Source organism: Cydia splendana, chromosome 3 (assembly GCF_910591565.1).
Source record: "Cydia splendana chromosome 3, ilCydSple1.2, whole genome shotgun sequence".
In the NCBI taxonomy this organism is placed as follows: Eukaryota; Metazoa; Arthropoda; class Insecta; order Lepidoptera; family Tortricidae; genus Cydia; species Cydia splendana.
This window is the reverse complement of record NC_085962.1, coordinates 3436776-3464364: the sequence shown is the minus strand read 5'-3', so window position 1 is coordinate 3464364 and position 27589 is coordinate 3436776. Positions and strand designations below refer to the sequence as shown.

Genomic DNA, 27589 nt, shown 5'->3' with positions numbered 1-27589 from the left:
ACATATTTGCCTCCAACTCTACTACAAAGTATTGGAAATCTGTCAAAGTTAACTAAGTTACGTCACATCTTATTTGCGGAGTGAAATATATATCGACTAGCCAAATTATTTTTATGCTTAGACAGGTTTTTTTTATAATACCGTCAACCGGGGTGAATAGGGATAGCTGGGGTGAATTAGTAGATTTTGTATGATAAATTTTCCGTGGGTAGTTATTTAGAAATTGTCAGGTAAGGTAAGATGGGGTAAGACTATCACTTGTATGGAATCCTCATACTGTTTGTCTTGCCGCGAACAAAATAAATATGTTAGTCTTACCTTGCTTAAATTACATTTCAAGTTTGTATATTCAATCGAATAATACAAATTTGTGTGGGTATTTCTCTCTAATCTTAATAATAATGGATTAGGAATTTTGTCTTTATTTAATCGTTTGACAGTTTTCAGGGTTCCGTACCCAAAGGGTAAAAACGGGCCCCCATTACTAAGACTCCACTGTCCGTCTGTCTGTCACCAGACTGTATCTCATGACCCGTGATAGCTAGTTGTACAGTTGAAATTTTCACAGATGATGTATTTCTGTTGCCGCTACAACAACAAATACTAAAAAGTACGGAACCCTCGGTGGTAGAGTTTGACTTGCACTTGTCCGGTTTTTTTTGGGTTATAATTACATCGATCTTAGATTAACACAGCCAATTACAGCGAAAAGTCCTTGTATAAGCCCGTCCACGTCGGTCCCGCTAATTTATTGGGACGTTCCGATCACGGACCGTGACACACTTGATCCCCTTTGCTTCTTGCTCTACTTCCATTAAAAGTACGCCCAAATTCAGGCACTAACTATTTTATCTTAATTTAATACGAGTTTTTGAAAGAATTTTATGATTTAATATACTAACGTTACTTTATACCGCTACGGAGATAATCAAGTGTACAATGAATACGATTGATAGTAAGCATTTTCCATAGCCTATGATTTCTTGAAATTTCAGGGATGTAATCTGTGCGTTGATAATATAATGTGCTAAATATTTATTTGTTTTACTATTACTTACTCCGTTGGGTCAGCGACCTAAAATGAGCCTTGGCCTCCGACACAAGACAGCGCCACTTTTCTCAGTCCTGTGCGACCTCTCGCCAATTGTTGTCTCGAAGTTCGCGCAGATCCGCATTCACCAAGTCGTAGCGTAATATTATTACTTATTTATTTTAATATTTAGATATTCTATTGATTCGAAAAGTCATCGCATAAGCCTGTCCACGTTGGTCCCGCTTTATCGGGACGTCCCGATCACAGACCGTGACGCACTTGATCCCCTTTGCTTCTTGCTCTGCTTCCATTAAAAGTACGCCCAAATTCAATTATAGACACAAATTCATTCCAATTAATTCAATTTAGAAAATACTAATGTCTCTTCGATGACTAATTTACCATTCATGTCATAATTGTAAGCGGTTCATGTAGCCAATGGATCGTTGCAATCTCAGACGTATAACTTTCTTACTATGATTCAACTAAAATAATTTTTAATATTGGACACAATACATAATACATCTTAAATAATTACGAAAGTAACTATCCGTCAAAACCCGTTCCTTATCGCTTCCGGTGCAAAAGTGCCCATAACACTCACGGCATTACCCCGCTGGATGGCTATGGACAGCCTCTGCACCAGAAACGATTCGGAGCGGGGATCCTCTCCCTTTTGCCTGAGTCGACGGCCTATGTCACGCACAAATTGTTTCGCGTCAGCACCCCAGCAGCCCGCCGTTTCCACCGCAAAAGGGACGAAAATATAACCCGAGCCCAAGGGAACATACTTTTGGCGCTTCACCGCCGCCTGAGACTCGGCCGCCGCTCCGGCCGCGCGTGCCGTGCGACTGATATGAGAGGCGGCGAAGGTGCTGACGCACGTAGCGTCCCAGACCAGGCACCGCCCTCTCTCCCACGGCACTAAGGTTAGGCCATCAGGCCGCTTGCCGTCCGTGCGACTTAGACCCGGAGGCTCAAGCACGGATGGAACACCCGCTGATCTGAGCGCCCTCTGGACAATATCGTTCAAGGCATGGTGACGCGGATGCCTCCCGACGCATCGACGGCAACTCAATGCATGATGGCCGTCAGCCCCCACCGTGGAACCGCAGATGCATAAATGTGGTTGACATACATCGCAGCCCAGGCGGAGAGCGACGGACACCCGCAACGAGTCACCGTCGAGTAACGTACCCAGTTGAGGGGAGGGTAACGCCTGCAGCCAAGCCCCTGATTCTGGCCGCGCCACTGCCAGAAGCCTTGCGCGGTCCACACCCGAAGCGTTCCCAACCAGACCGTCCAAGGTGGCCTTACACCCTACCTCATCCCACGCGCGCTGGAGTCTTGGGTTCTCCGGGACGGACGCACCTGGGTTGATAGCCAACCACTGTCTCACAGCGTCGGCCACATACGGTATGCTCACCCCGTCGCCATTTAGTGAAATAATACTTTTTACCTAAAATAAATAATTTGAGCTATCGTTTTGTTTCGTTCTCTTGACCGCAGCGGCACGTGATTGATCAAATTCATTATAGTTGACTACAGCGTTTGTTTATGAATATTATAGTTCAGTCAGGAGCCGATAGTGAAAAGTATGCGATTTCAGTTTGGTATTCAAAGTTAATTCAACCATTACAGTCGACGAGTAGAAAAAATATTTTCAAATCGGTCAGGCGACCAATCTATCCCCAATATGATTGCAAAGCACGTCAAATCCCTACGAGAATAGACGCGCTGGACTAGGTCACAGATTTAAATACAAATTGCTGCTAGGAGTTACCTGGCATCGATTCGAAATGCAAAATCTTTCGTAAAAAGTAGTGTGCCAATTCTTGGGATTAGGTTCACCGCAAGTGATGACTAAATAGAAGAAGAAGAAGAAGAAGAAAGACATTTATTCCATAAAACACACATACACAGGACAATAAGATGAAAGAAATAAGATAATTAGAACAGCAAAACAAAGAAATTATGTACACATTAAAAAAAAAAAACAGAGAAAAGAATACACACTTGGGTCCAGCAATGTGTGCCGTAGGGAAAAGGCCCTGTCTCAGCATATTGTTGCAATTTGCAAACGAGGCAAATTCCAACGCTGTTATTCTGCCAAGGCCTTAGGGAGTGGCATTAAATATTAGTAAAATATAAATATATATATATAAAAAAAACATAATAATAAAGTACGGTAAGTGAAAAATAAATTAATAGTTATTTTGAGTTTAAAAGCAGCAAAAAAGAAAAATATGGCGTAAAGAAAAAACGAAAGCGTCATAAAAAAAAAAGAATAAAAATTTTTATGATTTATTTACCGATATTTTGATAAGAAAAAAATAAATAAATAAATAAAAATAAAAAAATAAAAATAAAAATACAAATAACTAATGTGCAGCGGGTCCAGATTCAATTTGAGTGTTAATAAGTATTTCACGCAGTTTCCGTTTGAAACCGAATTTGGAACCACAGTTTCTAATAGGAGGTGGCAAGTCATTCCAGCACTTGGTAGCTTGGAACCGGAAGCTGCCACGGAATGCAGCACATTTATATTTCGGGGCAATGAGCGGCTTCAGATTGGCTGTATTACGTTCGGTCCGCCTTTGTTGTCGCCAACGTAATTTCTCCGAAAGATAGGTGGGCTTGCCGCATTTAATTACACCAAACAGAAGAGAAGCTAAGTGAAGGTGTCGCCTATGTTCCATCTTAAGCAGCCTTGCACTCGATAGGTAAGGTGAAACCGATGTTCGAGGAGGTATGTTGAAACAATAACGGGCACAGGCATTTTGAACCCTTTGGATCAGCTTTTGAGTTTTCTTGTACAAACACGGGCCGATAACTGTGTCACAGTAATTAAATTTGGACAGTACCAGAGCTTCACAAAGTTTTATTCTCAGGTCTACAGAAATAAATTGACGCATCCCGTAAAGCACTTTCAGCCTATAGAAACAGTTGCGGACCGTGTCCATAACATGCTCCTCGAAACTAAGGTGACAATCCATTAAAATACCAAGGTTACGAGCTTTATATACTCGCTCAATTGGAATACCAGCAATTTGAACATTATCGTCACACTGCATAAAACTAGAAATTTGTTTTTTACTTCCAAGGACGAGGAATTTGGATTTAGCTGGGTTCAAGGCTAGGGAATTTTTCACAGACCATTCAGCAATCCTCGAGAGGTCTTCATTCATACGATGGATTGCGTTCCCGACGTCGTGTTTATGAAAAGGGACCATCAACTGCAAATCATCAGCGTATAAATGAAATTTACTGTTTTTGATGTTTTTAACAATGTTCGCCGAGTACAATATGAACAACAATGGGCCAAGAATGGATCCTTGGGGCACGCCTCTTCTAACAGGGTGGGCGTCGGAATGCACGACCAACCCATTGGACTTCCTAATCTCTACAAGTTGCTGGCGATTGGAAAGATAACTATTAAAGAACTTTAAAGCCGAATTATCAAAACCGTAATAGGCTAGCTTTGACAGCAAGAGTGTAATATTAATGGAGTCAAAAGCACGAGAAAAATCAAGCAGCGTCAAAATCGTCCCACAGCCTTCGTCTTGAGACGCAAGGATATTATTCACGACATCCAGAAGAGCCGTGCTGTGGAATGTGGCGTGCCGTGAAATACATATTATTAATTTATTATGTACGAAATGCATTGCCGCTCCAAAAAAATTAAAAAATAACTGCGCTCTATTAGTTAGAGCTAATTTAAAATTTCCAATTAGAGCTAGGGCTAATTTAAATACATAATATCTTTGAGACCGAGCTTTGCTCAGAAAACATATAAAAACTCAAAAATGCGCGTTTTCACAGAGATAAGACCTAGCTAGATGGATTTTTCGCCCCAAAAACCCCCATATAGCAAAATACATGGAAATCGTTAGAGCCGTTTCAGAGATCCCCGAAATATACATATAAATAACTAAATATACATTTAAAGGTATAAGATGCATGTAAAGTTTCAGCTCAATCGAGTAATGGGAAGTGGGTCTAATTTAGCTATAATTTGACCCAAACAAACATATTATTCGCAAAGAAACATTGCAAGCCAAATAAAAATCATATTTGTGTAGTAGCATAGGATTTATTTTCATTTGGGCAACTCCTACCCTTATAATACGTGGTCGTATCAAAAACTCACGCAATATTCTATTGGATTATTTATGTCTATATCACCTACACATTTTAACATCGTACTCACCTAATGCCATATAGCAAATAGGATTCTATCAGATTACCCCCGAATCCATCAGATTTTGCCTAGTAAGCACTATTAGGAGAAAATGGATTCTTTTCACGACGTACTGTGTGATTGATTCGTACCTTTGAAGATTATCGCCTCTAGCTGTATAAGTTTACACTCAGTAGCAATGAAAACCGGACAGTTTGTATAAAATCGTAACTCAGCCGGACTAAGTAGCCCGCTAAAAACACATTGGTGCGGCCATACGATGTCACTGCCAAGTCCACCGGTGTAAACAATAGCGTGGTCAGACGCCCCATTTTTTTGCTCTCAAGTGTATTTTGTAGGCGGAGATTATAAGACCCGTATTACTCATAGATTTATTACGGTACTTACTCTGAGATTGGGTGATTTGGTGTCGCATTTTTTTTAAACTTTCATCGTAAAATGGGTACTTCCATGCATCATTTATGTATGTATGTCTGTTCATTGATGCGATGAAATTACATACTTTAAAAGTACTGCCTTCTCCGCGTGACTTCGTCTGTTACTATTCTATATACTTTAACCGAAGATATATAATTATATATCGTGCATCTACCTACTATCGTGCCGTGCCTTATATGTATAAGTAGTAACAATATTTGTTCTTATTCCCAAATATATAACTTCACCGAATTACATGAGTAATATACCAATTGTATGAAATTTCCAAAGTAAAGTACCGTAAAATGGGGTGAGTAGGGTCAAAAATGAAATTCAAACCACGATAACATTTTATTTTTACATATGAAAACTGAATGGTGTATATAATAAGTGTTCCGGGCGTTTGTATTTTAGTTTTTATTTTATTTTGGGTAGTTCCATTTCATAACTTTGACGATAAAGAGGAAAACCCATGTATTTGGGGTGAGAGGGGTTTTCATACAAAGGTGATTTTGGAAGATTGTTGGCTCGATTTTTTTTTATTATGCGTAATACTATAGCTCCATTTTAAATTGGAATACATTATTTTTGTAGCAGTAGCCTTAAAATCCCTTCTCACGCCCCTCTCAAGCCTTCTCTCCCCATTCATAACCCACCTCTCCCCGCGAAACCTACTCACCCCGTTTTACGGTAAACCCTCAATGACTCTACAATTCAAATAACTGACTATAAGTACTTACTAGGGCCTTGTGTGGAAAAAAATAAAATACACATTTAAACATTTTCATAACAAACATAATTAATTCTAAGTAATTTCAACCTTTCATAATTTCAAGGTATTAGCAAGGCTGATTAGTTCATTGGTTTATTATTTAATTTTTAATACAATCTAATAATTCGTAATTACCTAAATACCTACATGATTCAGTCCTACGTAATAAGCATAAAATAGTTTCAAATATTGGGCTATCTCGGGGTTTCGAAAAAATCCGCTTCCGAGCCCTGCGTATTAGTGGGATTTCTAGTTTATTTTAATGGGATTTCTATTTATAATTGGGAATTAATTCTTTAAAATCACGATGTATGTCTCTTTAATATATCTACCTACTACATTTTCTTTGAAGTCATTTAAAAGAGCGTTAATAATTAAACAAAGGTAATAATGTTTGTGACCTCTGACATTTGTACTGAAGCTTTTTAGGGATCCGTACCCAAAGGGTAAAAACGGGACCCTATTACTAAGACTCCACTGTCTGTCACCAGGCTGTATCTCATGAACAGTGATAGATAGACAGTTGAAATATTCACAGATGATGTATTTCTGTTGCCGCTATAACAACAAATACTAAACAGTACGGAACCCTCGGTGGGCGAGTCCAACTCGTACTTCTCTGGTTTTTTACTGTTATTTTGTTTGAGCAATTAGGTATGGAATAAAAATGTAATGTAAATGTTTTTATCTAGTTCACATGTGTTTTAATAACTTATTAAAAAGCACGTACGAGTATATGACTTTCAAGCAGTCGTCTTGTTAGTAGATTTCAAATCTAGTAGTTAATTTTAAAAGATGATTTAAACAAAAAAAGAATCTAGTAGGTACCTAGAGATTACTTTAATGTATTTTTGGGCCAAACTCATATTATTCATAGGTACATTACAAACAAAATATTTACGGAGGCATAGTGTTACCAAAGCCTTAATAAAGCCTTGACGAGAGTAGAGCAGACGAGGCAAGTGCTGAAATAATTAGTGCTGCCTCGCCCGGCGCCATTATGCCGCGCCCGACTTGATGAAAGTTAATTAATTTAAGATGCACTAGCTAATGACGGGAGTTTAGGTGTCTAGGAACTAGGTTAGAGTTTTTAAAAACTTGAAACTTGAACAGCGCGCCAAGCGGGACGTTTTGTAAACTCAAAATCCCATACAAAATGACACTTACACCCATTATAGACTAGCGGTGCCATACAGTACCATATTTTGAATGGAAAAATGATAAACTTTAAATGACCTAAAATTTACTTCAAGATATACCGGGTGTGGCCTGTAATATGAGCAAAAGATTAAACTGTAGGCTGTACTCCTCATATTGACCAACATTTGTTCAGCGACCTTTGAAAAATAACATGTGGTTTGATTTTTAATACACTTTAAAGTTTATTTTAAGACGCAATGTATTGCGAATTTTGTTATATTTAAGGCGTGACAAGCAACGTCAATCACAATGATATGGCGTGGCGATGCCGTCCATTGAAGATAATATCTATTTTGTATAAAAAATAAGAAGTCTAAATACTTTATAATTTTTAAAAGTTGTTGAACAAAAGTGTCAACGTCTGAGGAGTACAATCTATGTTTTAATTATTTGCTCGTGTTGGGCCACACCCGGTATAGTAAACTAGAAAATTTTCCAATTCTGAGGCCTAAAAAAATCATACGCTATAGAATGAAATTTACAATAGGGGCACTTTGAATGCAAATTATCGAGTTATAAGAGTAATGTGCCTACATGCGTCATATAAAAATAAATACGACTTCAATGTCAAAACCAGTTGCAATTTTCAAACTCCAAATACCGCTCCAGAGTCAGTTTCACGTTTCCCAGAAATTAATTACACGAGTCTCGTGAGATTAAATTTTCAGGATTCAGATATTAAAACTATTTCACTAACATTTCATGCCTTCGGGCAAACGAATGCTTACATATTCATATTTAACTATTCGCAAAATGATAGTTTGAGATTTACATTTAATTTTCACCAAATATTAGTTTCATTTGCGTTTATAATACCATATCAATATGGAAATGTGATCTGAACCTGGATAATTGCAATCTCAAGGGACCGGCCATTTTTTGTCAATTAACCAGGTTTTTCATTTAAGCAGGTCGTGTCAATTAACGAGGTTCAAAAGATCGTTGTGTCAATTATAGAGGTTTTCATTAATAGAGGTTGCGTTCTGACAAATTTATTTTATGGAGGTGCAAATAACCATTGAAAGTAGATTTACACGCTTACGTTCTGGGTTTCTGGTCTACATATTGCTTCTGTCTATACTTGCACTTTTACACTACATTAATTACTACTTTATTTTCTTATCATTTGGGTTTAAAAAAATCCCTTGAATGTTAGAAGAAAGTTTTATTAGAATGTAAAAAGCATACTTTGTTTTTGATTTAATCAAAACTATTTAACCTACTACAGGCTGTGATAGATACCCAATAAATAAATTAAATTCTGGATGAAGATATAAATAAAATTATCATTGCTATTAAAATATTGTTTCTGCTGTCTACAAATACATTATTTCAATTACAGAGGTAATAAGTAAGACTCGTTTCAATAATAGAGGTAAAAAGAAGAGCAAAATAACGGATTTTTTTAGCACAGTGTCAATTATAGAGGTCTTAGTTGCGATGTGGTCAATTACAGAGGCAAAATTACGAAAAGCACTAAAATCTAAATTGCAATTATAGAGGTTCTAAAATTTCAATTATAGAGGCCTTTTGGTCTCAAGGGACTGGGACCGGTCTTTTGGTTGCAATTATTGAGGTTTTCCATTTATCCAGGTGCCAATTAACCAGGTTTCACTGTATTTTAAATTTAGCTACTCGAAATACTGATATTGAGGTATTGGAGTACCTACTTTGAAAGCGGGATAATATGGAAAATGGGAAATAACTATGTACTGGGTGGTATTCCATCTGTCCAATATATTGGTCCAACGTGTATTTATGTCTCACATTTTGCTTAATAAGAGAGCGAGGCGCAATGCACATTGGACAAAGAAATTGGGCAGGAGGTGGGATACCACCCCAAGCTATATAAGCACTTTTTACTGTGGCAACAGTAAGCAAGATGCCTTAGTAAGCATTGCAGTAGCGTAAGTGTCGTTAAATTATGAAGTGCTTCTGGTTTTATAGATACCTATGTGCCATTTTCGTAATGACCCCTACTTTTGAAGTCAACCCAGTGCAAGGTGAATAATACCTGCAGTTACCATTATCTCAAAATATCGGATATTTCGTGATGTTGGAGTTCGTTTGCATGACAATGTATTTTTTTAAGTCAAAAATGCTTTTTTAGCCTCTCCGTGGTTCACACAATTTTTTCACATCTCCAATTTGAAAAAAGGCTTTCTCTTCCCTGCTAGGAGAGATCAAAGTGGCACTTTTCTTCCCTGCTAGGAGTCTAGCTTAAAATGGGTTGAACGTTTGCATCGGAAGGAACATTTTTTTAAATCGTTGATTTGATCATTTTCTAAGGGGGTTGAAAGGGATTATTATCGGGAACTAGTATTTTTTCAGTTAGGGGCTTGAAACTACGTAATTATTAATATATGTATGTTAGTCTGTAAGGTATTTGTAATATGGGCCTTGTTGCCTGAATTAAATTTCTAAATAAAAATAAATTAACAAATGATGAACCATTGCTACCCCTACTTCTTTTGCTGCATAATGTTATTAACTTATTATAGCTCATGTAGAATATAAATATAACCACCGACATACAAATACACGCGTACGAAGACGCGGGCAACAGCCTAGTATATGTATATAGATTTATATTTATAGATTATAGCCTTCACGCAGCAAAAATGCTCATTTAAAAACAAACCTACCTATTTAACCTCTTGGTCTCCGGATACTTTGCAAATTTTAAATTTCGCACGTGCACTCACATCAGAATAATGTTATTTAGTTATCATTACCGCGTTCACTTTGCTCTGGCGTAGCTGTATTAGCGCAAGCAAGACGGACGGGCGAGTGATAGCTAACTGACATCATTCAGATGTCGCCTTGATGTCAAGTGTATGGTCGAATTGGCCTCAGTTCAATAAACCCTATTAATATTCATGAAATTCACGAGGAAAAATGTACCTACTTACGTGTTTGTTATATAATGTAGTTATTGTATGTTAATGGTTTACTAACGAATGGGTGAAAAACGTTTCCCAAAGTATCACATCCCAAACTATTTTACCCAAATTATCATTTCCCAAAAAAATATTTGGCAAATCAACTTATCGCTATTTTACAGTTAGCAAAACTCTTTTTTGGCAAGTTATTGTTTAACAAAAAATTACTTGGTCATACTTCATTTTACCAAATATTATTTAGTCAAATGTATCGTTAGGCATAACTAACATTTCCCAAAATATTGCATGGCGTACGATTTACAGCCCACAGAGAGCCTGCAGTATTTTTAACAAGCTTTTATTAAGTCGACCTGTATGTAACTAACATGTAATGGAATCTAAGGTAACTAATTTAACCATCTTCCAAGGATCGTAGCGTCATGAAAATTGGCAGCTGTATGTAGTTCGGATGACAATACAATAATATGGTACTGTCCAACTGATCTGATGATGGAGACAGGAGGTGGCCATAGGAACTCCGTGATGAAACAACGCAACCTAATTGTGTTAGGGGTTTTTACAATTGTCTCGATGAGTATTAGTTGTCTGTCGTAAGAAAATTACAGTCAGCGTTAAAAGCTCGTACCAAAAATTAAATTTTTGCCAAAAACTTATTATTTGGGTGGCCGTGGCTGGCTCATACTAAAAGAGTCGGACGTAGCCTAGCCACTCACATGATTGATATTTTTCAGTGACCTCTATTATTATAATAAAATAAGGGTGACAGCTGGTAGCTACAGTTACCAAAAGCAAGTGAGTGGCTAGGCACTCTTTTGAAGTTATGAAACCGGGGAAATTAGCAGTGGTGCAAAGATATTTTCCCGGATTCATAAATTCAAAAGAGTGCCCACCTTACTCGCCTGATCTAAATCCAATTGATTATAATTTGCGGTCAATCTTAGAGACAAGGGCCTGTGTGCTACTAAACACAAAAGTGTAAACGCTCTAAAAGCAACACTTACCAAAGAATATGACAAAATATGCTTGGAGGAGCTGCGGCATTTCGATGAAAATTTTAACAAACGTTTTCGTTTGTGTATCAAAGCGAAAGGAGGCTATTTTGAAAACAATAAATTTTTGTTGCATAAAAAGAGTCTAGTTTTTATTTTAAAACTTATTTTGTACTAGTTACGTAAGTACTTAATAAAATAATTAGAAAAACATTGTCAACGTATTTTTGGGCCAACCTGTACAATCACGGCTATCCTCCAAGGCTACGCTTACCAAAGCCTCATACTCAAAGCGTCGGGCTTATCCCGACGTACGTGGCGCGCTGTACGCGTTCCATAGCCGGGCGCTTTGCGCACTTTACGCACACTAGTGTCCTATCCCCTCCCCCTGACGCAACCCCCCCTTTTAGCATATACCACATTCATTGAATGCTGGCTATAATTTGTTTTTCAATAAACACAATTTGACCGAATCATTAATCATCTTTAGGGTATATTCTTACAGCTGCTGCCACCTCTTCTTTAGTCTGGTCCTTGTCGCCCCACCCCCAAATTTGGTGCGAGCCATCTCCAGTACGCATAACACGCTTATGACGTCATCAGAGACGGTCTTCAGGTCATAAGCCCAACCGATTTTTGCGAAGAAATCTATGAACGCTCGCTGTAGTCAACATAAACGTGCCACCGCCAAGTTCTGACGTTTTATAATCCCAAGGAAAGGCGTGATGGTAGTTATGGTAGTTTTCTCCAAGAATTATCGGTGTGAGAAAATTAATTTCTGTAGCCACCATGTTTTTATCGTAGGGCTTGTACCCCCATTTGTGGAGAGCGGAGTTAACTAATCCATTAGCGTTGTATAAGCAGACGAGGTGGAAATACACGGGTAGGAAGATGGCATTGTTCCAGGTCTCGTTCCAGAAGTAGACCAGGATAACGGTGGGGAGGATGAAGCAAATAATCGTGATCAAGATTGCGTAATACCTGGAACAATTTGATACTTAATACCTGTGACTTTATTGTAACCACGGATTTTGAAAGAGATGGGGTTGGTAGGACAAAACTGTGACTTCATGACAAACCGATATCGCACGCACATAAGCATCGGGTTTGAGATATTCAGCGCTCAGCTATCAAGTTGTGAAAGTATGTGTCGCGCATGTAAACACGTGTTTTGAAGTCACAGTTTCATGTTAGCGATCCTACCTCAGAGCCTCTACCATCAGTTTTAACATTGACATAACGCTCACGTCTACGTAATTTACTTTCTGTACATCTCGCTTCCACTATTGCTCGCATATGCGAGTACGAGCGAGATGCATAGAAAGTAAGTTACGTAAACGTGAGCGTTATGTCAATGTCAAAACTGGTGGTAGCCGTACTGTTGTCTTTTAACTCATTATTTAACTCTAATAATAATGGAAGTTAGTGCATTTTGTAACGCAAGTATAAAAGTGATGTGGTCGTGACTTACCCTTAAAACTAGTCTGTAGCTAACAAGGCAGTGGTCATATAAGGACCACGTAGCACCATTGGTAACGGGCAGTGGGCATATAAAAACCACCGCTTTTTTTTAAATGAATTAGTGACAATAAAAAAAAAAACAAGAAATTACTTTTCTTATAAAGTGTATCTACCCGAATCAGTAATCAAAAGGGAAAAAAACGCGTCAGGCCTGTTTAAGGGTTAAGTTGCACTAATTTAATTTAATTTATTTATTAAAAGACAACAATGGCCCATAATGGTTAGTAACAATTAATATTAAAAACTAAGTGTTAGTGGAACAAAATCATAAATCGACAAACACACACACACACAGACAGCAATACAGACAGCAATAACAATAATAATCACCTAGTAGCGGTTAAAACACGCTCAAAATGCCGCATTATAGGTGAGTCGTATCGGCCCGCTACAGTAGCCAGGACTAAGACACTTAGGTTCAATTTAAAAAATACAATATATAAAACAAAACGCAAACGATCTTGGTGAGAATATTGAGCTTTTTAAAAAAAAAAACTTTTTATAGCTCGGATAAAGTATTGAAATTACTTTTTCACCTCAGCAGATCGAACAAGGGTACTTTGCTTCTTAAAAACAGTGAGCAAAATGCGATTTTGCTCACTGAGTCATTTTGTCTCACTCAGTGAGCAAAATGCGATTTTGCTCACTGAGTGAGACAAAATGACATTCAAGTGACCTTTATAGTCAAATGTCATTTCAACATGCGGGGTCTAATACAAGTTCGATATACTTGGGTTCTATTATGTCTGTCCCTCTAGGTATGTTCTCACTGCATAGGGTGAAAAATTTTGTGTACTACACGAGATCAAAGTTATTTACAACTCGTGCGCGTTTGAATCCCTTACTACGCTCAAGATTCTAAATTAGATTCACTCGCTACGCTCGTGAATCTATTATAGAATCTTTCGCTTGCACGGGACTCAAAATAAGCACTCGAAGAAATATCAAACTTTGATCTCTTGTTGTACAAATAACTATTCTTATAAAGTTATTATCTACCCGAATCAGTAAACAAAAGGGGGAAAAAACGCGTCAGGCCTGTTTAAGGGTTAAGTTGCACTAAGACACTTAGGTTCAATTCAAAAAATACAATATATAAAACAAAACGCAAACGCTCTTGGTGAGAATATTGAGCTTTTTAAAAAAAAAACTTTTTATAGCTCGGATAAAGTATTGAATTTTTTAGCTTAAATTATAAACGTTTTGATACATTTTATATCTTGACGCAAGAATTTATTGTTTCCTTATATAGGAAACACAAAATATCTTGACACAAGAGTATTTACTTGGCTGGAGAACTATTTTTTTTCTGTGCATACCTACACTCCCTTTTCCATTTTGCGTCGCCTTGGCGGGTCACGGCCGTGCCCCCTAAAATATATGAATACATTATGCAGAATTATTTAGCGGTCGGACTTTGGACTCTCAGAAGTTTAGCGCGTGTGTGTATCAACCAGAGGGCCTACCGCGAACTACGTTCGACTACTGTCACACTTACCTACGAATTTACAAGTGCAACAGAGAGGCAACACGTCGAACGTGGTTAGCGGTGGCCCAAGAGTGCAAAATCACACGTGTAAGTACACTATCTATGTGTGAGTAGTCCTTATGCTTACAATGTAGCGTAGGCCTAGTAGAATATAAGCCGAAAAATAAAGTTGTCTACTTCAGATTTCCGTGACTGCCCATATCTGGTGAGCGCAATAATAACGAGGACGTTGATATAGCGTCTTAACCGTTAGGAGGCTAAAACAAAATTTGGATTTTTGTATCACGGAAACCAACAAGACCTTGAAATATAGAAAAAATACGAAAACAGTTTTCCGTTGTACCCCTGTACAACAAAAATAGTGGGGATCCGTTTAAGGGCATATTCGGTATCGTGTTCTGATAATGAAGAATCTGAGAATAAAGATGCGATGTCCAACATCTGATGGAAATCACAAAATTATGAATAATGCGACTACAATTTTTTGTAATAAATAATTTCAAACAACTACTTGCAGAAAAAATGGCTCCTCAAGAGACGGATGCGAATGGTGTGCTGTTCGAGCATGACGCGGAGACGGAGGACGTGGCCCTGGCGAAGATGCCGGTCCAGCAAGCCGGAGACGAAAAGTGGGACACCCATTACGAGTGGCATATCATCTTCCTCCTTCCGGTGGTCTATATAGGCGGGTTGTATGGAGGCTACCTGTTCCTGGTGTCGGCGACATGGCAAACGAAGATATTTAGTAAGATTTAAATATCTATAATCCGTCTAATAGGCCAATGAATTCAAAGAATAATTTTCCAACAAGCTGGAAATTGGATTGCGCAAACTCGGATTACGCTCATTAGGTAAGGACCAAATGAAGGTATTATAAACGATTTCCAGCTTGCTGGGAATTGATTCCCCAAAACGCTTTTTATTCATCTAATTTGATTGGCCATTAAGCTAAGAGCTCATTTAGACGGTGCGAGAACTCGCATGCGAGTTTCATTACATTGCGTTATTTGATCCGTCGGCTGAATTGATGTATTGTGATCTGATTTCGCGCGTCGTCTAAATGAGCCCACGTCGAATTTGGCCCCAGATAACATGCAGTTTGAGAAACACGAGTACGAGTATCGTTGTGTGCGATTGCTAAGTCATGTATAAGTATGAAATGCACCTCTTTAAGCGGCTATCGAGGTACTTTTATGAGAATCACCCGCAGTAAAATGCAAGACCAGTGTGACGTAATTAAAGATCAATACGTCGCTCATCAACAAAGGACCAGAAATCCAGCTCGAGTTAGAAGACCTTGGTGATGAGGCAGTACGTTAAGAACATGCGATTTACTTATGTTCAATTCCATAGCCATTTTCTTGTACCTGACGTCGGTCCTGAGCATCACAGCGGGAGCCCACAGGCTCTGGAGCCACAAGGCCTACAAGGCTAAATGGCCTCTCCAACTTATCCTTATGATCTTCCAGACTAATACTCTCCAGGTAAGAATTATGAAAAATAATTAAGTTTTCTAACTTGACTTATCTCTTTGTCGCATTATACACACAATTAAATCGGATTTTAGTTATATTTTTTATCTACACACATATCATAAACCCTTTATGCCTTCAAAATCCGTAAATAATGGCCCACATTACGATAAACTGTTTTGTTACAGCAAATTTTTCATCTATGAAAATGTTGTAATAGCTTCATTACTATATCAAAATCAATTTGGTGCATTCAAATTTCGAACATCTCTGAAAAAAAAAGGCAATTTGATTTGACCCCTATTCTAATATCAGTTGAGATGAGGTTTAATACTGATAAGAGGATGACGCAACCGCCATCATCATACATACGGGCGCGCAGAACGAGCAACAAAATAATGTCTCCTTTGCGGACGTTGCTAAGGAAGGCGAATGGAAAACACAAACAAAAAAGCGAAAAAAGAAAACGGGACCGAAAAACAAAGTAAATGATCGTTTTGTTGGCCATAAAGGAGTAGCGGTTACTGGCCCCCAAACGAATTTTAAAGCGGCAGAATCGTGTGTCCCTATTTATATTTATGATGTCGCGAAGGAGGTGTCCGTGTGTGATATTGAAACATACATTGAAAATAAGACTAAGCTAAATGTGATGATTAAGAAAATGATCATGAAAGCGGAAAAACCCTACAATTCTTTTAAGATCTTCGTACCTACTAGTAAAGCAGAATGATTATTAAATAATGATTTCTGGCCTGAAGGGGTATCCTATCGCCGTTTCATCAACTTTATGAATAAAACAGACTCAGATAAGTCAATAATAAAATAAATCAATGATGGAAAAAAAAGTAAAACTAGTTACGTTCAACTGTAAAAATGTTAAAAGATCTGTTGACTGTATCAGGAAGTTGTGCAAGTCTGCAGATATAATTGCACTTCAGGAGACTTGGCTTTTAGAAAACGACGTGCCTTTTTTGGGAAGCATTGACGATAATTTTGCGTTTAGCGGTAAGTCAGCAGTGGATACGTCGGCGGGCCTCTTGCGGGGGAGACCGTACGGAGGGGTCGCCCTACTATGGAGGAAGACATTATTCCCGACGGTATCAGTAGTGCAGTGTCATAGTGTGCGCTTGACGGCAATTAAGGTAGTGTTACATAATCGTTCGTTAATTGTTTTTTCCGTATACATGCCAACAGATTCAAGCGATAATCTCGTTGAGTTTACGAAATGCATGAGCGAAATAAATGCAATCACCGAGAGCCAGAATATCGAGTGTGTGTACATGTTGGGGGACTATAATGCGCACCCAGGTGAGTCATTCTCATATGAACTTGCAAATTTTTGTGCGGAACGGTCGTGGACGTGTATTGATATGGAGTGTTTACCGCCGGACACTTTTACATTTGTGAGCGAAGCGCACGGCTGCCGCAGGTGGCTAGATCACTGTATACTAACAAATGCGGCAAAATTAACGGTTTCAAATGTATCTGTGTTACACGACACTTATTGGTCTGATCACTACCCTGTCTTGTGCGAGTGTGACGTAGATTTACTAACACCAAAAATCTTACCGAGGGACACCTTGCGGCAAAATAAAGTAAAATGGGGTGAACGCGACCAAAATCAGATTGATAGGTATCGTGAATATTGTAATAATAGGTTAAGAGAGCTCGATTTTAACCAATGTTTTTGCGACTGCGCAGATAAATTGTGTACAGATAAGAGTCATTGTTTACTACTGGATGGCATGTACAAGGAAATTATCGATACGCTCTCAATGGGTGCTGCTGTGCTAACGTATGTCAATAAACGTAGTGCAAAAAGAAATAAATATACTGCCGGCTGGAATAGGTAACGTGCGAGGGTTCAGGCGGAGTATGTCACTTTCTTAGGACGTCACATTCTGAGGACGTCACATTCTGAGTTCGTCACTTTCTGAGTACGTCACTTTATGAGAACGCCACTTTCTGAGGACGTCACTTTCTGAGTTCGTCACTTTCTGAGTACGTCACTTTCTGAGTTCGTCACTTTCTGAGTACGTCACTTTCTGAGAACGCCACTTTCTGAGGACGTCACTTTCTGAGAGCGCCACTTTCTGAGGACGTCACTTTCTGAGTACGTCACGTTTTTTAGCATAGGTACGATATCATCATCATCATCATATTTCCAAGCAGATGAAGTCGCGGGTCGAAGCTAGCTCAATATATTATTTACAGTCCGTTAACTCTCAGAATGACCTTCGGATTTTAGAAAGATACATCGGGTATCGGCGGTAACACGCGAAGGTGATACTGCTGTTCTGCTTTCTTACTCACTCGCCAAAAGTTAGGGATTATTGTCTCAATGTAAAACAAGCCCTAATTTAATGACGTTATGCTTAATATTTGGTTGATGACTATATTGCGATTTGACTTTTTGTCATAATCTAAATAAAATAGAATCAGAATTTGAAAGCAGAACGTCACACCGTCATTTACAACTTCTGGCTGAAATTATACAGAGTGGTAATAATAACAGTCACATAATTTTTGTAGGTAAGTATATTTTTTATAGTTTGTGTTTTTTATTTTATCTCTAGTTTTAATTTAAATTTACTTTAACATAAAAAAATAAATTAAAACAAAAATTTTAAATTTAATTTGTAAATAATTACACAGTACTTAAAAGTCACATATTTTAATATGAATTTAAATATTTACCTACTAGTTATGGTGGTATTAACTACTCTATACAGGATGGTACAAACCTCGATGTCCAAAATTTTTAAGTGAAAACTTCTTTAGCGGCGCTGTCCACTTTTTGTGATGGGGAAAAAATGTTAAACTCGCGACAGGTCACGTGACCGTAAGATTCGTAAGACGTAAGACGGACACGTGGCCTGATCGAAAAACTGTTACAATGTCATTGAGTTTTCACTTCTGCCGGCACTCCCGGAGTGCAACCCGTTGTTTTTTTTTTTAGATTCTTCACTACGTGGGCTATCAGATTACTAATTTGGGAACTTTCCACCTCGATTCCTTTGACCGGTGACTCTGTCAAATTATGACTATTGTCACTTTTTTTTAACCTTTAACAAAAACTTAAGGACTAGCAGTTTCTAAAATAACCAAAAGTCGTTGACTCGCTTGTTTTTTTTTTAATTAGGTAAAATCTAAACTTGACCTGCTTGAACGTAAAACTTTGACTTTTTTTTCCAACTCGCAGCCAAGTGAGGATGCTGATTTTTTTAGCAACTGCGTCGTTTGTAAAGGATTATGTTATAAAAAGAAACATTCAAAAAAGTTCAATAGTCTTTTTAAATAAATTAATTGGTTTGGCCCGGAATTTCTTAACAAAAGTTAAAAGTTCAAAAATTCATAACTCGTAAACTACGATAAACCGGCTAACATACATATTCTATAATTGAATTAAGGATTCTAAAAAAAATTTTGGACGTCGTGGTATAGACCACCCTGTATAGTTTTGAGTGTTGGATTGCAAGTTGCAACTAAATCAGTACGACGCTGTCATTTTCTATTACGCGAATACGTCCGATTTTACCCGAAAAACGAAGTTCATTCTGAGAGTTAACGGACTGTAAGTGGTCAAACAAATTTGTCATTAAATAATAACAATAAAAACTACACTCATCCTTTTCTTTTGGGTGCTAGTACTAGTGTAAGACAAAGATAGTATGTTTATCTCTGTCTATGTTTGAAATGAGACAGTCCTTTGACAAACTTTATAACCTTTTTGTAGTTTCGGATTTTAAATAGAAAAAAATCAGCGATGTCAAATCGGCGACATGATAGATTTTTATTGTCAGGCTAAAAGTACAATGTAATATTAATTTAAAAATTCATCGTGTAACCTATATAGGAAGAAAACAAACAAATAAATTACATTAAATATATGCAGAACATGAGAACTATGAGAGTATGGGAGTGATCCATACGCAGAAGTGATTGATGGCTGAACATATATTCTGAATATGCCGTTGCCGATATGAAGAAAAAATCCTTTGACGCCTATTCTCCACAGGTGACACGAGAAGAAATATTGTCTGAACCAAAACTGCAAGAGCTGATTTTTATACGCAGATATCCAAAATTTACACCATCATCTGAAAAAAAGACGTGAGTTTATGGAGACATGACAGAAGACGCGGTATGTTGAAGAATATGTTGTCACGAAAGGAGCGGCAGTCCGTTTAAATGTAAATATGTGGGAATGACCTTCTACTGGTGTCAGCGAGCTTGGCGTGATACCTTCACCAGCTAATCACAGCGGCGGATGATAAAATCATGGTTCCTACTGTGCGAAACATTTATGTGTATTGAATCGAAGCTGTTGCCGGCCTAACTCCAATCTGTGGCTAAATGTTTTGGTGCTTGTAGTTTCTAAGTATTCTGAATTAAATAATGATTTAAACATAATTAGATTGTTTTTATATTATTTATTTCTCTATTTTCACTTTATTGCACGAAACATAGGACGTTTTGCCAAATGGAATTCTCTACCAGTCAGGCGTAAGGCAAACAGAGATTGGTATTGGTATGTAAGATATAAAAGCGACCGTATGTCGAACAGCTAATCTGGTTGCTGGCAGTATACATTTTTCGTGCAGGTATATTATACTGTTAAATCGTACCTATGCTAAAAAACGCGACGTACTCAGAAAGTGACGTCCTCAGAAAGTGGCGTTCTCAGAAAGTGACGTCCTCAGAAAGTGACGTACTCAGAAAGTGGCGTTCTCAGAAAGTGACGTACTCAGAAAGTGACGTACTCAGAAAGTGGCGTTCTCAGAAAGTGACGTACTCAGAAAGTGACGAACTCAGAAAGTGACGTCCTCAGAAAGTGGCGTTCTCAGAAAGTGACGTACTCAGAAAGTGACGAACTCAGAATGTGACGTCCTCAGAATGTGACGTCCTAAGAAAGTGACATACTCCGCCTGAACCCGTGCGAGAGGCGCATGGGGAGGCTCGTTTATGGTTTCAAACTTGGATGCGATATGGAAAACCAAAATCTGGTTTCTTTTATAACCGTATGTGTGAAACCAGAAAAATATTTAAATCAAAACTTAAATGGTGCCAGGATAACGCGGAAAAGATTAAAATGGATATTATTGCGCAACACCATTCAAGTAAAAAGTTTGGCAAGTTCTGGAAAAACACAAACCGATTAAACCATAAGGCGGGTCTCCCTGTGAGCGTGGAGGGGATACATGAGCCCGTTGAAATTGCTAACTTGTTCCAAAGACATTTTAAATTAGAGTCGCCATTGGGCCCTGCGTCGTCGGTGTCCGGGGCTAGTTCGGATGTCCACCTGAAGTGTAGTATCAGCTTTACAGATAGCGATGTGTGGAGTGTTATTAAAGGTTTAGATGGAGGAAAATCCCCAGGGCATGACGATCTCAGCGTCGAACACTTACGATATGCGGGCATCCATCTGCCCAGGTCTCTGGCAATGTTTTACTCGTTATGTCTGCGTCACTCGTACTTGCCGGAAAACCTGATGCGTACGATTGTAGTGCCAATAATTAAAGACAAAACGGGTGATTTCTCTAGCTTATCTAATTATAGACCAACATCGTTAGCCTCTATCATCGCTAAGGTACTGGACGGCCTGATTGATCGGCAAATGGAGAAGCACTTGTTACTTAACGATGCGCAATTTGGGTTCTGACCTGGTTTGTCTACGGAGAGTGCTATGCTTTGCCTTAAACAGACTGTGCAGTATTATACGACCAGAAAAACCCCTGTATTTGCGGCTTTTTTAGACCTCTCTAAAGCATTTGATCTGGTATCGTACGATTTGTTATGGGATAAGTTAAGGAAGGAAATAACCCTGGCTCCTGAATGCATATTGTTGTTACAGTACTGGTATAACCACCAACAAAACCAAGTCAGGTGGGGAAGCGTGGTCTCTGGGGAGTATAGGTTGGGGTGTGGGGTGAGGCAGGGGGGTCTGACCTCTCCCAGACTTTTCAACCTTTACATGAACCAGCTGATTGAGGAGCTTAGCAGCACCAGAGTCGGCTGCCATGTAGGAGGAGTGTGTATAAATAACCTAAGCTACGCTGACGATATGGTGCTGCTAGGCCCTTCAATCAGGGCGCTGCAAAGGCTAATTTCAATATGTCAAGGCTATGCGGAAACGCATGGCCTAAAGTATAATGTAAAAAAAGTGAGCTAATGGTTTTCAAGCCCAGATCTAAAACCTACACCAGTTTGCCGGATGTATCTCTGTATGGCACACCTCTTATGCTTAGAGTAAGTAAGTTTAAGTACTTAGGTCATTGGGTTACCGAAGATCTTAGCGATAACTGTGATATAGAGAGGGAACGTAGGTCGCTGGCCGTGCGGTGCAATATGCTTACCCGCAGGTTTGCACGTTGCACACATGCAGTTAAAGTGAGCTTACTGCCAGTCTTTTTACAGTTGCAGCCTGTGGGGTAGCTATACGCAGCGGGCGTACAGCGACCTACGAGTGCAATACAACAACGCTTTCAGGATGCTGATGGGGCTGCCTCGTCACTGTAGCGCCTCCGGGATGTTTGCGGAGGCGCAAGTCGACGGCTTTGCGGCTATCATGCGGAAGCGGTGCGCCTCTTTACTTAGCCGCTGGCGGGGCAGCGCTAACAGTATCATGATAGCGTTGTTGGATAGGTGGGACTCCCCTCTGCTGCAGCAGTGGACAAAACTCCACACTGTAGTAAATAAGTAGTTAAGTACTTAGGTTAAGATTATATTGTAATTCTACTAACACTATTTTATAAGTTAATCTTAAATGTAACTAACAACTATGGATTTATATCCGAAATAAAATGATTTTTATTTTATTATTTAATACGAAATCAAATGACAATTGCATACAATATTGACAAATCTTTGGTCTACGCATGCTTTCTCGACCTTAGCCGTGCATTCGACCTTGTGAATTATGAAATTCTGTGGGGTAAAATGCGCGGCTCGGGAGTACCTGAGGACTTGGTACGCGTGTTCAAGTGCTGGTACGAAAACCAATCCAACTGTGTGAAATGGGGCGACACGACATCTAATAGTTATATATTAGAATGCGGGGTAGGTACGCCAGGGTGGACTTACTTCTCCGGACCTCTTTAACCTTTACGTCAATGACTTGATGGGGAGGCTGAGGAGCACTGGAGTCGGGTGTCACGTGGGTGACGTCTGTTTGAACAGTCTCAGCTACGCTGATGACATGGTGCTGCTCAGCCCCTCCATCAAGGGTCTGAGAAAGCTGGTTTCAGTCTGTGAAAATTATGTTAATTCTCATGGGCTGATTTACAACGTGGCTAAGACAGAACTGATGGTTTTCAAGGCTGGAAGGGGTCCGGATAACATACCGGAAGTCAAATTAAATGGAGAGAAGCTGCGTATTGTGCAGCGGTTCAAATATCTTGGCCATATAGTGACGGAAGACATGAGGGACGACAGTGACATGGAACGCGAAAGAAGAGCTTTGGCTGTCCGTGGTAACATGATAGCCCGCAGGTTTGCCGGGTGTAGCAGGGGAGTCAAACGTACATTATTTAATGCATATTGTCTCTCTTTCTACACCTGTCAACTGTGGGTCAAGTACAGTAGGAAATCGTACAGCGCCATCCGTGTGCAGTGTAATAATATATTCCGGACACTGATGGGGCTGCCGCGTTCCTGCAGTGCCTCCACCATGTTCGCGGAAGCCAGAATCCCTGACTTCTTTGCAGTGGTACGAGCACGCATTGCTTCCTTCTGGGAGGGGATGTGCCGCTCGCATAACACCATCATCATGTCGGTGTGCCGCAACATTACTTGTAACATGTTTAGGCACTGGCTTTCAGTACATCGAAACGGAAACAAAAAATAGTAACAATTAACTATTTAACTTGTTTTACTTTGCTTTTAGTTTATTTTAGTTTTAGGTTTTTATATTTAGTTTGATATGGGTGTACTATTTACTGTACGTGATGCCTGAAAATAAAACTTTATTTATTTATTTTAAACCTCGCATGTTAGTTGGTATCGAACGATATGGCAATCGACCCCGACTCTAGTTTGTCTCTGAACTGAATATAAAAAAAAAACTACGGATGCGTGACGTGCGTGAAAAAAGTTTTCATTTGCCGCCATTTGACATACAGTTTACCTTTTAATTAGTTTGTAAGTAAAAAATTATTTGTTTTGTTGTTTTTAAAGTAACTATAACAAAAATTTCGTGTAAAATGTGCGATAAAGATATTTCGGAGACGCCACCTCATATCCGCGAGTTCCGCTAGAGAGCGAAGTGCCCCAATGTCGGCTGTAATATGAGGTTAGTGAATATATCATAGAAAGTTTATATATGTGTGTAGATAAAGCAGTGTATGTAAGTAATGTTAAACTCGTAACAGGTGTCACGTGACCGTAAGATTCGTAAGACGTAAGACGAACACGTGACCTGATCGAAAAACTGTTACAATGTCATTGAGTTTTTCTTTATTGATTTAAATGCCATCTAGTGAGTTTCCCTCTAACTAGTACTAATATAACTCGAGTACTAACAATGATGTGCTTAGGGGTTTCAAGTAATGCGACGAAATAAAACTAGATGGCGTTAACCTCAATTATACATAGTGCTGTAGACATTTTGCACTAGATGGCGCTGTTATTAATATTTTGACGTAAGAAGTAAGATTCGTAAGACGGACACATGACGTGATCGAAAAACTGTTACAATGTCATTGAGTTTTGACTTCTGCCGACACTTCCGGAGTGCAACCTGTTGTTTTTTTTCCTCTGCTTTGCTAAAAAAGCCCAACGTTAGGCTTCCTAGCGACGCTAATTCAGAATATCCACTATATCCAGGCGTAGGTTATTTGTTATATTACTTCCTCACCTTTTGGCGTGTTGTTTTTAGTACTCGGTGATAAACTGGGTGCGCGACCACCGCATGCACCACAAGTATGCGGACACGGACGCCGACCCGCACAACTCCACGCGAGGCTTTTTCTTCTCCCATATAGGATGGGTGACGATGGGTAAACACCCGGAGTTCGAGCGGAAAAGCATGGGGCTGGACATTAGCGACGTCGAAGCTAATGCTATACTGCAGTTTCAGCGAAAGTGAGTAATACAGAACATGTTTTCTCAAGGACCTTGTATATCATCGGGTAGATTTTAGAGAAACATCCTTTGCTCTGGCGCTTTTCAGCAACAAAGCAAGGGAATTCGATCGATTTCGAAGCTAATACCAAAGGTACTGTAATGCTTGTGCATACGATAATGACAATAAAACGTAATATACATTACATGACCCTGGTAACGCCATCTAGTCGCAATGATTCGGTTATGTTCTATGTATGGGGAAGACAAACAAATTATAGCCAGCATTCAATTAATGTAGTATGATACCTTTGGTATGGTGCTTTACGCACACTAGCATCCCACCCCCTCCCCCTGACGCAACCCCCCCTTTTAGCATGAAATACATATGTCCCGGTTGACAGCTTTTTTAATTTTTTGGGGATAGTATACAATACAGGAAAAGTGTCAATGAAAGAAATAATTATATCATAGTCATAATATTTTTTTTTTGATATGACGACCATATTCATGTTATGTTTAAAATTTATTAAGGATTATTTCTTACCTTGACACTCCAAAAACCGTCAACCGGGACATATTTCATGCTAAAAGGGGGGGTTGTGTCAGGGGGAGGGGGTGGGACGCTAGTGTGCGTAAAGCACCATACCTAAAGGTATCATACTACATTCATTAAATGCTGGCTATAATTCGTTTTTCAAAAAACACAAGTTGACCGAATCAAAGATCAGGCTGCAGTAAAAACTAATAAAGTTAACCTGATAATTTTCCCGCCGTCTCCATGCTTCTTTAAGTTGGGTATTGACTGGTCAGCTGCCTGTTAGCTATAGTTTTCGCGAAAATCGCCAGGATAGAGGTGATTTTTTTTGTATGAATACTTGCAACGTTAAATGCATTTTTTATCGTAACCACTGCAGTCTAAAATGAAGTCAAAATCATTCCATCGACTCAATTTTTGCAAGTTTTCTAATGGTACCCGACACGATTCTTACAAATAAAAAATAATTTCAACTGACCCCTCTCAACCCCCAATTTTCCCCTAAAATAATAAGTAAGCGGTTTTGACTTATTCATAATGTTAGAGGTGGTAATTGCTGTAACTGTTCCAAATTTTTGCTATCTACGTCAATGGTCTCTGAAAAAAACACATTTAACTGATTTTCAAGACCGAAGTGATCCCATAAGTGTACCGCGAATAAAGTTTTGTGCAGTACACTAAAAATCGTGAGGTCGATGAAAGAGCTCCATAAAGTTCCATTCCCAATCTCAATATATTAATGCAACGAAAATTGTGAAATTAAGGAAATCAATATAAAACCCTATAAAGTACAGCAGTTAAATGCGCAAAGTTTAACGTATGCGGAGTTAAACCCGCATTCCTTGGTTGCGTAATAGGAAGTGTTTGTACGGCAGCTTTAAACTCATAGAGTCCGAATATTTTTTTATAAGATTCAATCATAAAGTCAAAATACAGAGGCTTAGATAACACCGCTAAGATGAAACTGCGATTCTAACTAAAAACACACCGAATTCCCTTTTTCCCTTTCCCTCGTGTTTATGCGGGCGATGCACACATTCATATCACAACTTGATGAATCTCAAACCCGATTCGTGTATGCGCGAAATAGAAGTCCTAGATTTATCTTAGTTACTACTTTTTTCAACTCTGTGTTTTCAATTTAATTGTTCCAGGTATTACGTAATCCTGGCCACAATTATTGGCTTCATCCTCCCCACCGTTATCCCGGTCTACTTCTGGAACGAGACCTGGATAATCGCCATGTTAGTGCCCGGATTGTTCCACCGCTTCTGCATGTACAACGCCACTGGATTAGTCAACTCCGCTTGCCACAAATGGGGGTACAAGCCCTACGACAAGAACATGGTGGCTACAGAAATTAGTTTTCTCACTCCGTTAATTCTCGGAGAAAACTACCATAACTACCATCACGCCTTTCCTTGGGATTATAAGACGTCGGAACTTGGAGGAGGCTCGTTTATGTTGACTACAGCGTTCATAAATTTCTTTGCGAGGATCGGTTGGGCTTATGACCTGAAGACTATCTCCGATGACGTCATTCAGAAGCGTGTTATGCGTACTGGAGATGGCTCGCACCAAATTTGGGGGTGGGGCGACAAGGACCAGACTAAAGAAGAGGTGGCAGCAGCTGTAAGAATATACCCTAAAGATGATTAATTATACTGATTTAAACTTTCACGGTTTTTACTAATTATTATTCAAATCGACGGGACTTCATCGCGTAAAATTCATAAATAAATTAATTTTAGGCGATTAAGTCCCGTCAATAAATAAATAAAATATTCACAAAAGTTATTGTATTATTATTCAATAATGATTAATTTTGTTACCCTTCTCTTCGAATGTCATTTACTTGAGGGCTTGCTAAAGTATTTTTGTATCTAGTTTATGTATTATTAAATTCAAATGTCATTCTTGAGAAAAAAAACACAGACAAGTTTGTAAAATATGTACATAAAAAGACGAGAAAACATTGGTGTTTTTATGTAGGT

At 38.9% G+C, this 27589-nt stretch overlaps 1 protein-coding gene across 1 annotated transcript; it reads left to right on the top strand.

Annotated features, from left to right (window-relative positions):
• Positions 1-15047: 15047 nt before the first annotated feature.
• On the top strand, positions 15048-27254 carry LOC134806352 (acyl-CoA Delta-9 desaturase-like). The gene is made up of 4 exons (XM_063779564.1): positions 15048-15270; positions 15879-16009; positions 24873-25078; positions 26750-27254. Exons 1-4 carry the CDS (start codon positions 15048-15050, stop codon positions 27252-27254), a joined length of 1065 nt encoding a protein of 354 aa, XP_063635634.1.
• The last annotated feature ends 335 nt before the right edge of the window (positions 27255-27589 follow it).

Coding starts and splice junctions, on each gene's coding strand:
- LOC134806352 (XM_063779564.1), top strand. CDS start 15,048: ATGGCTCCTCAAGAGACGGATGCGAATGGTGTGCTGTTCGAGCATGAC. Junction 16,010..24,872: donor TCCAGACTAATACTCTCCAG/GTAAGAATTATG, acceptor TGTTGTTTTTAG/TACTCGGTGATAAACTGGGT. Junction 25,079..26,749: donor ATACTGCAGTTTCAGCGAAA/GTGAGTAATACA, acceptor TAATTGTTCCAG/GTATTACGTAATCCTGGCCA.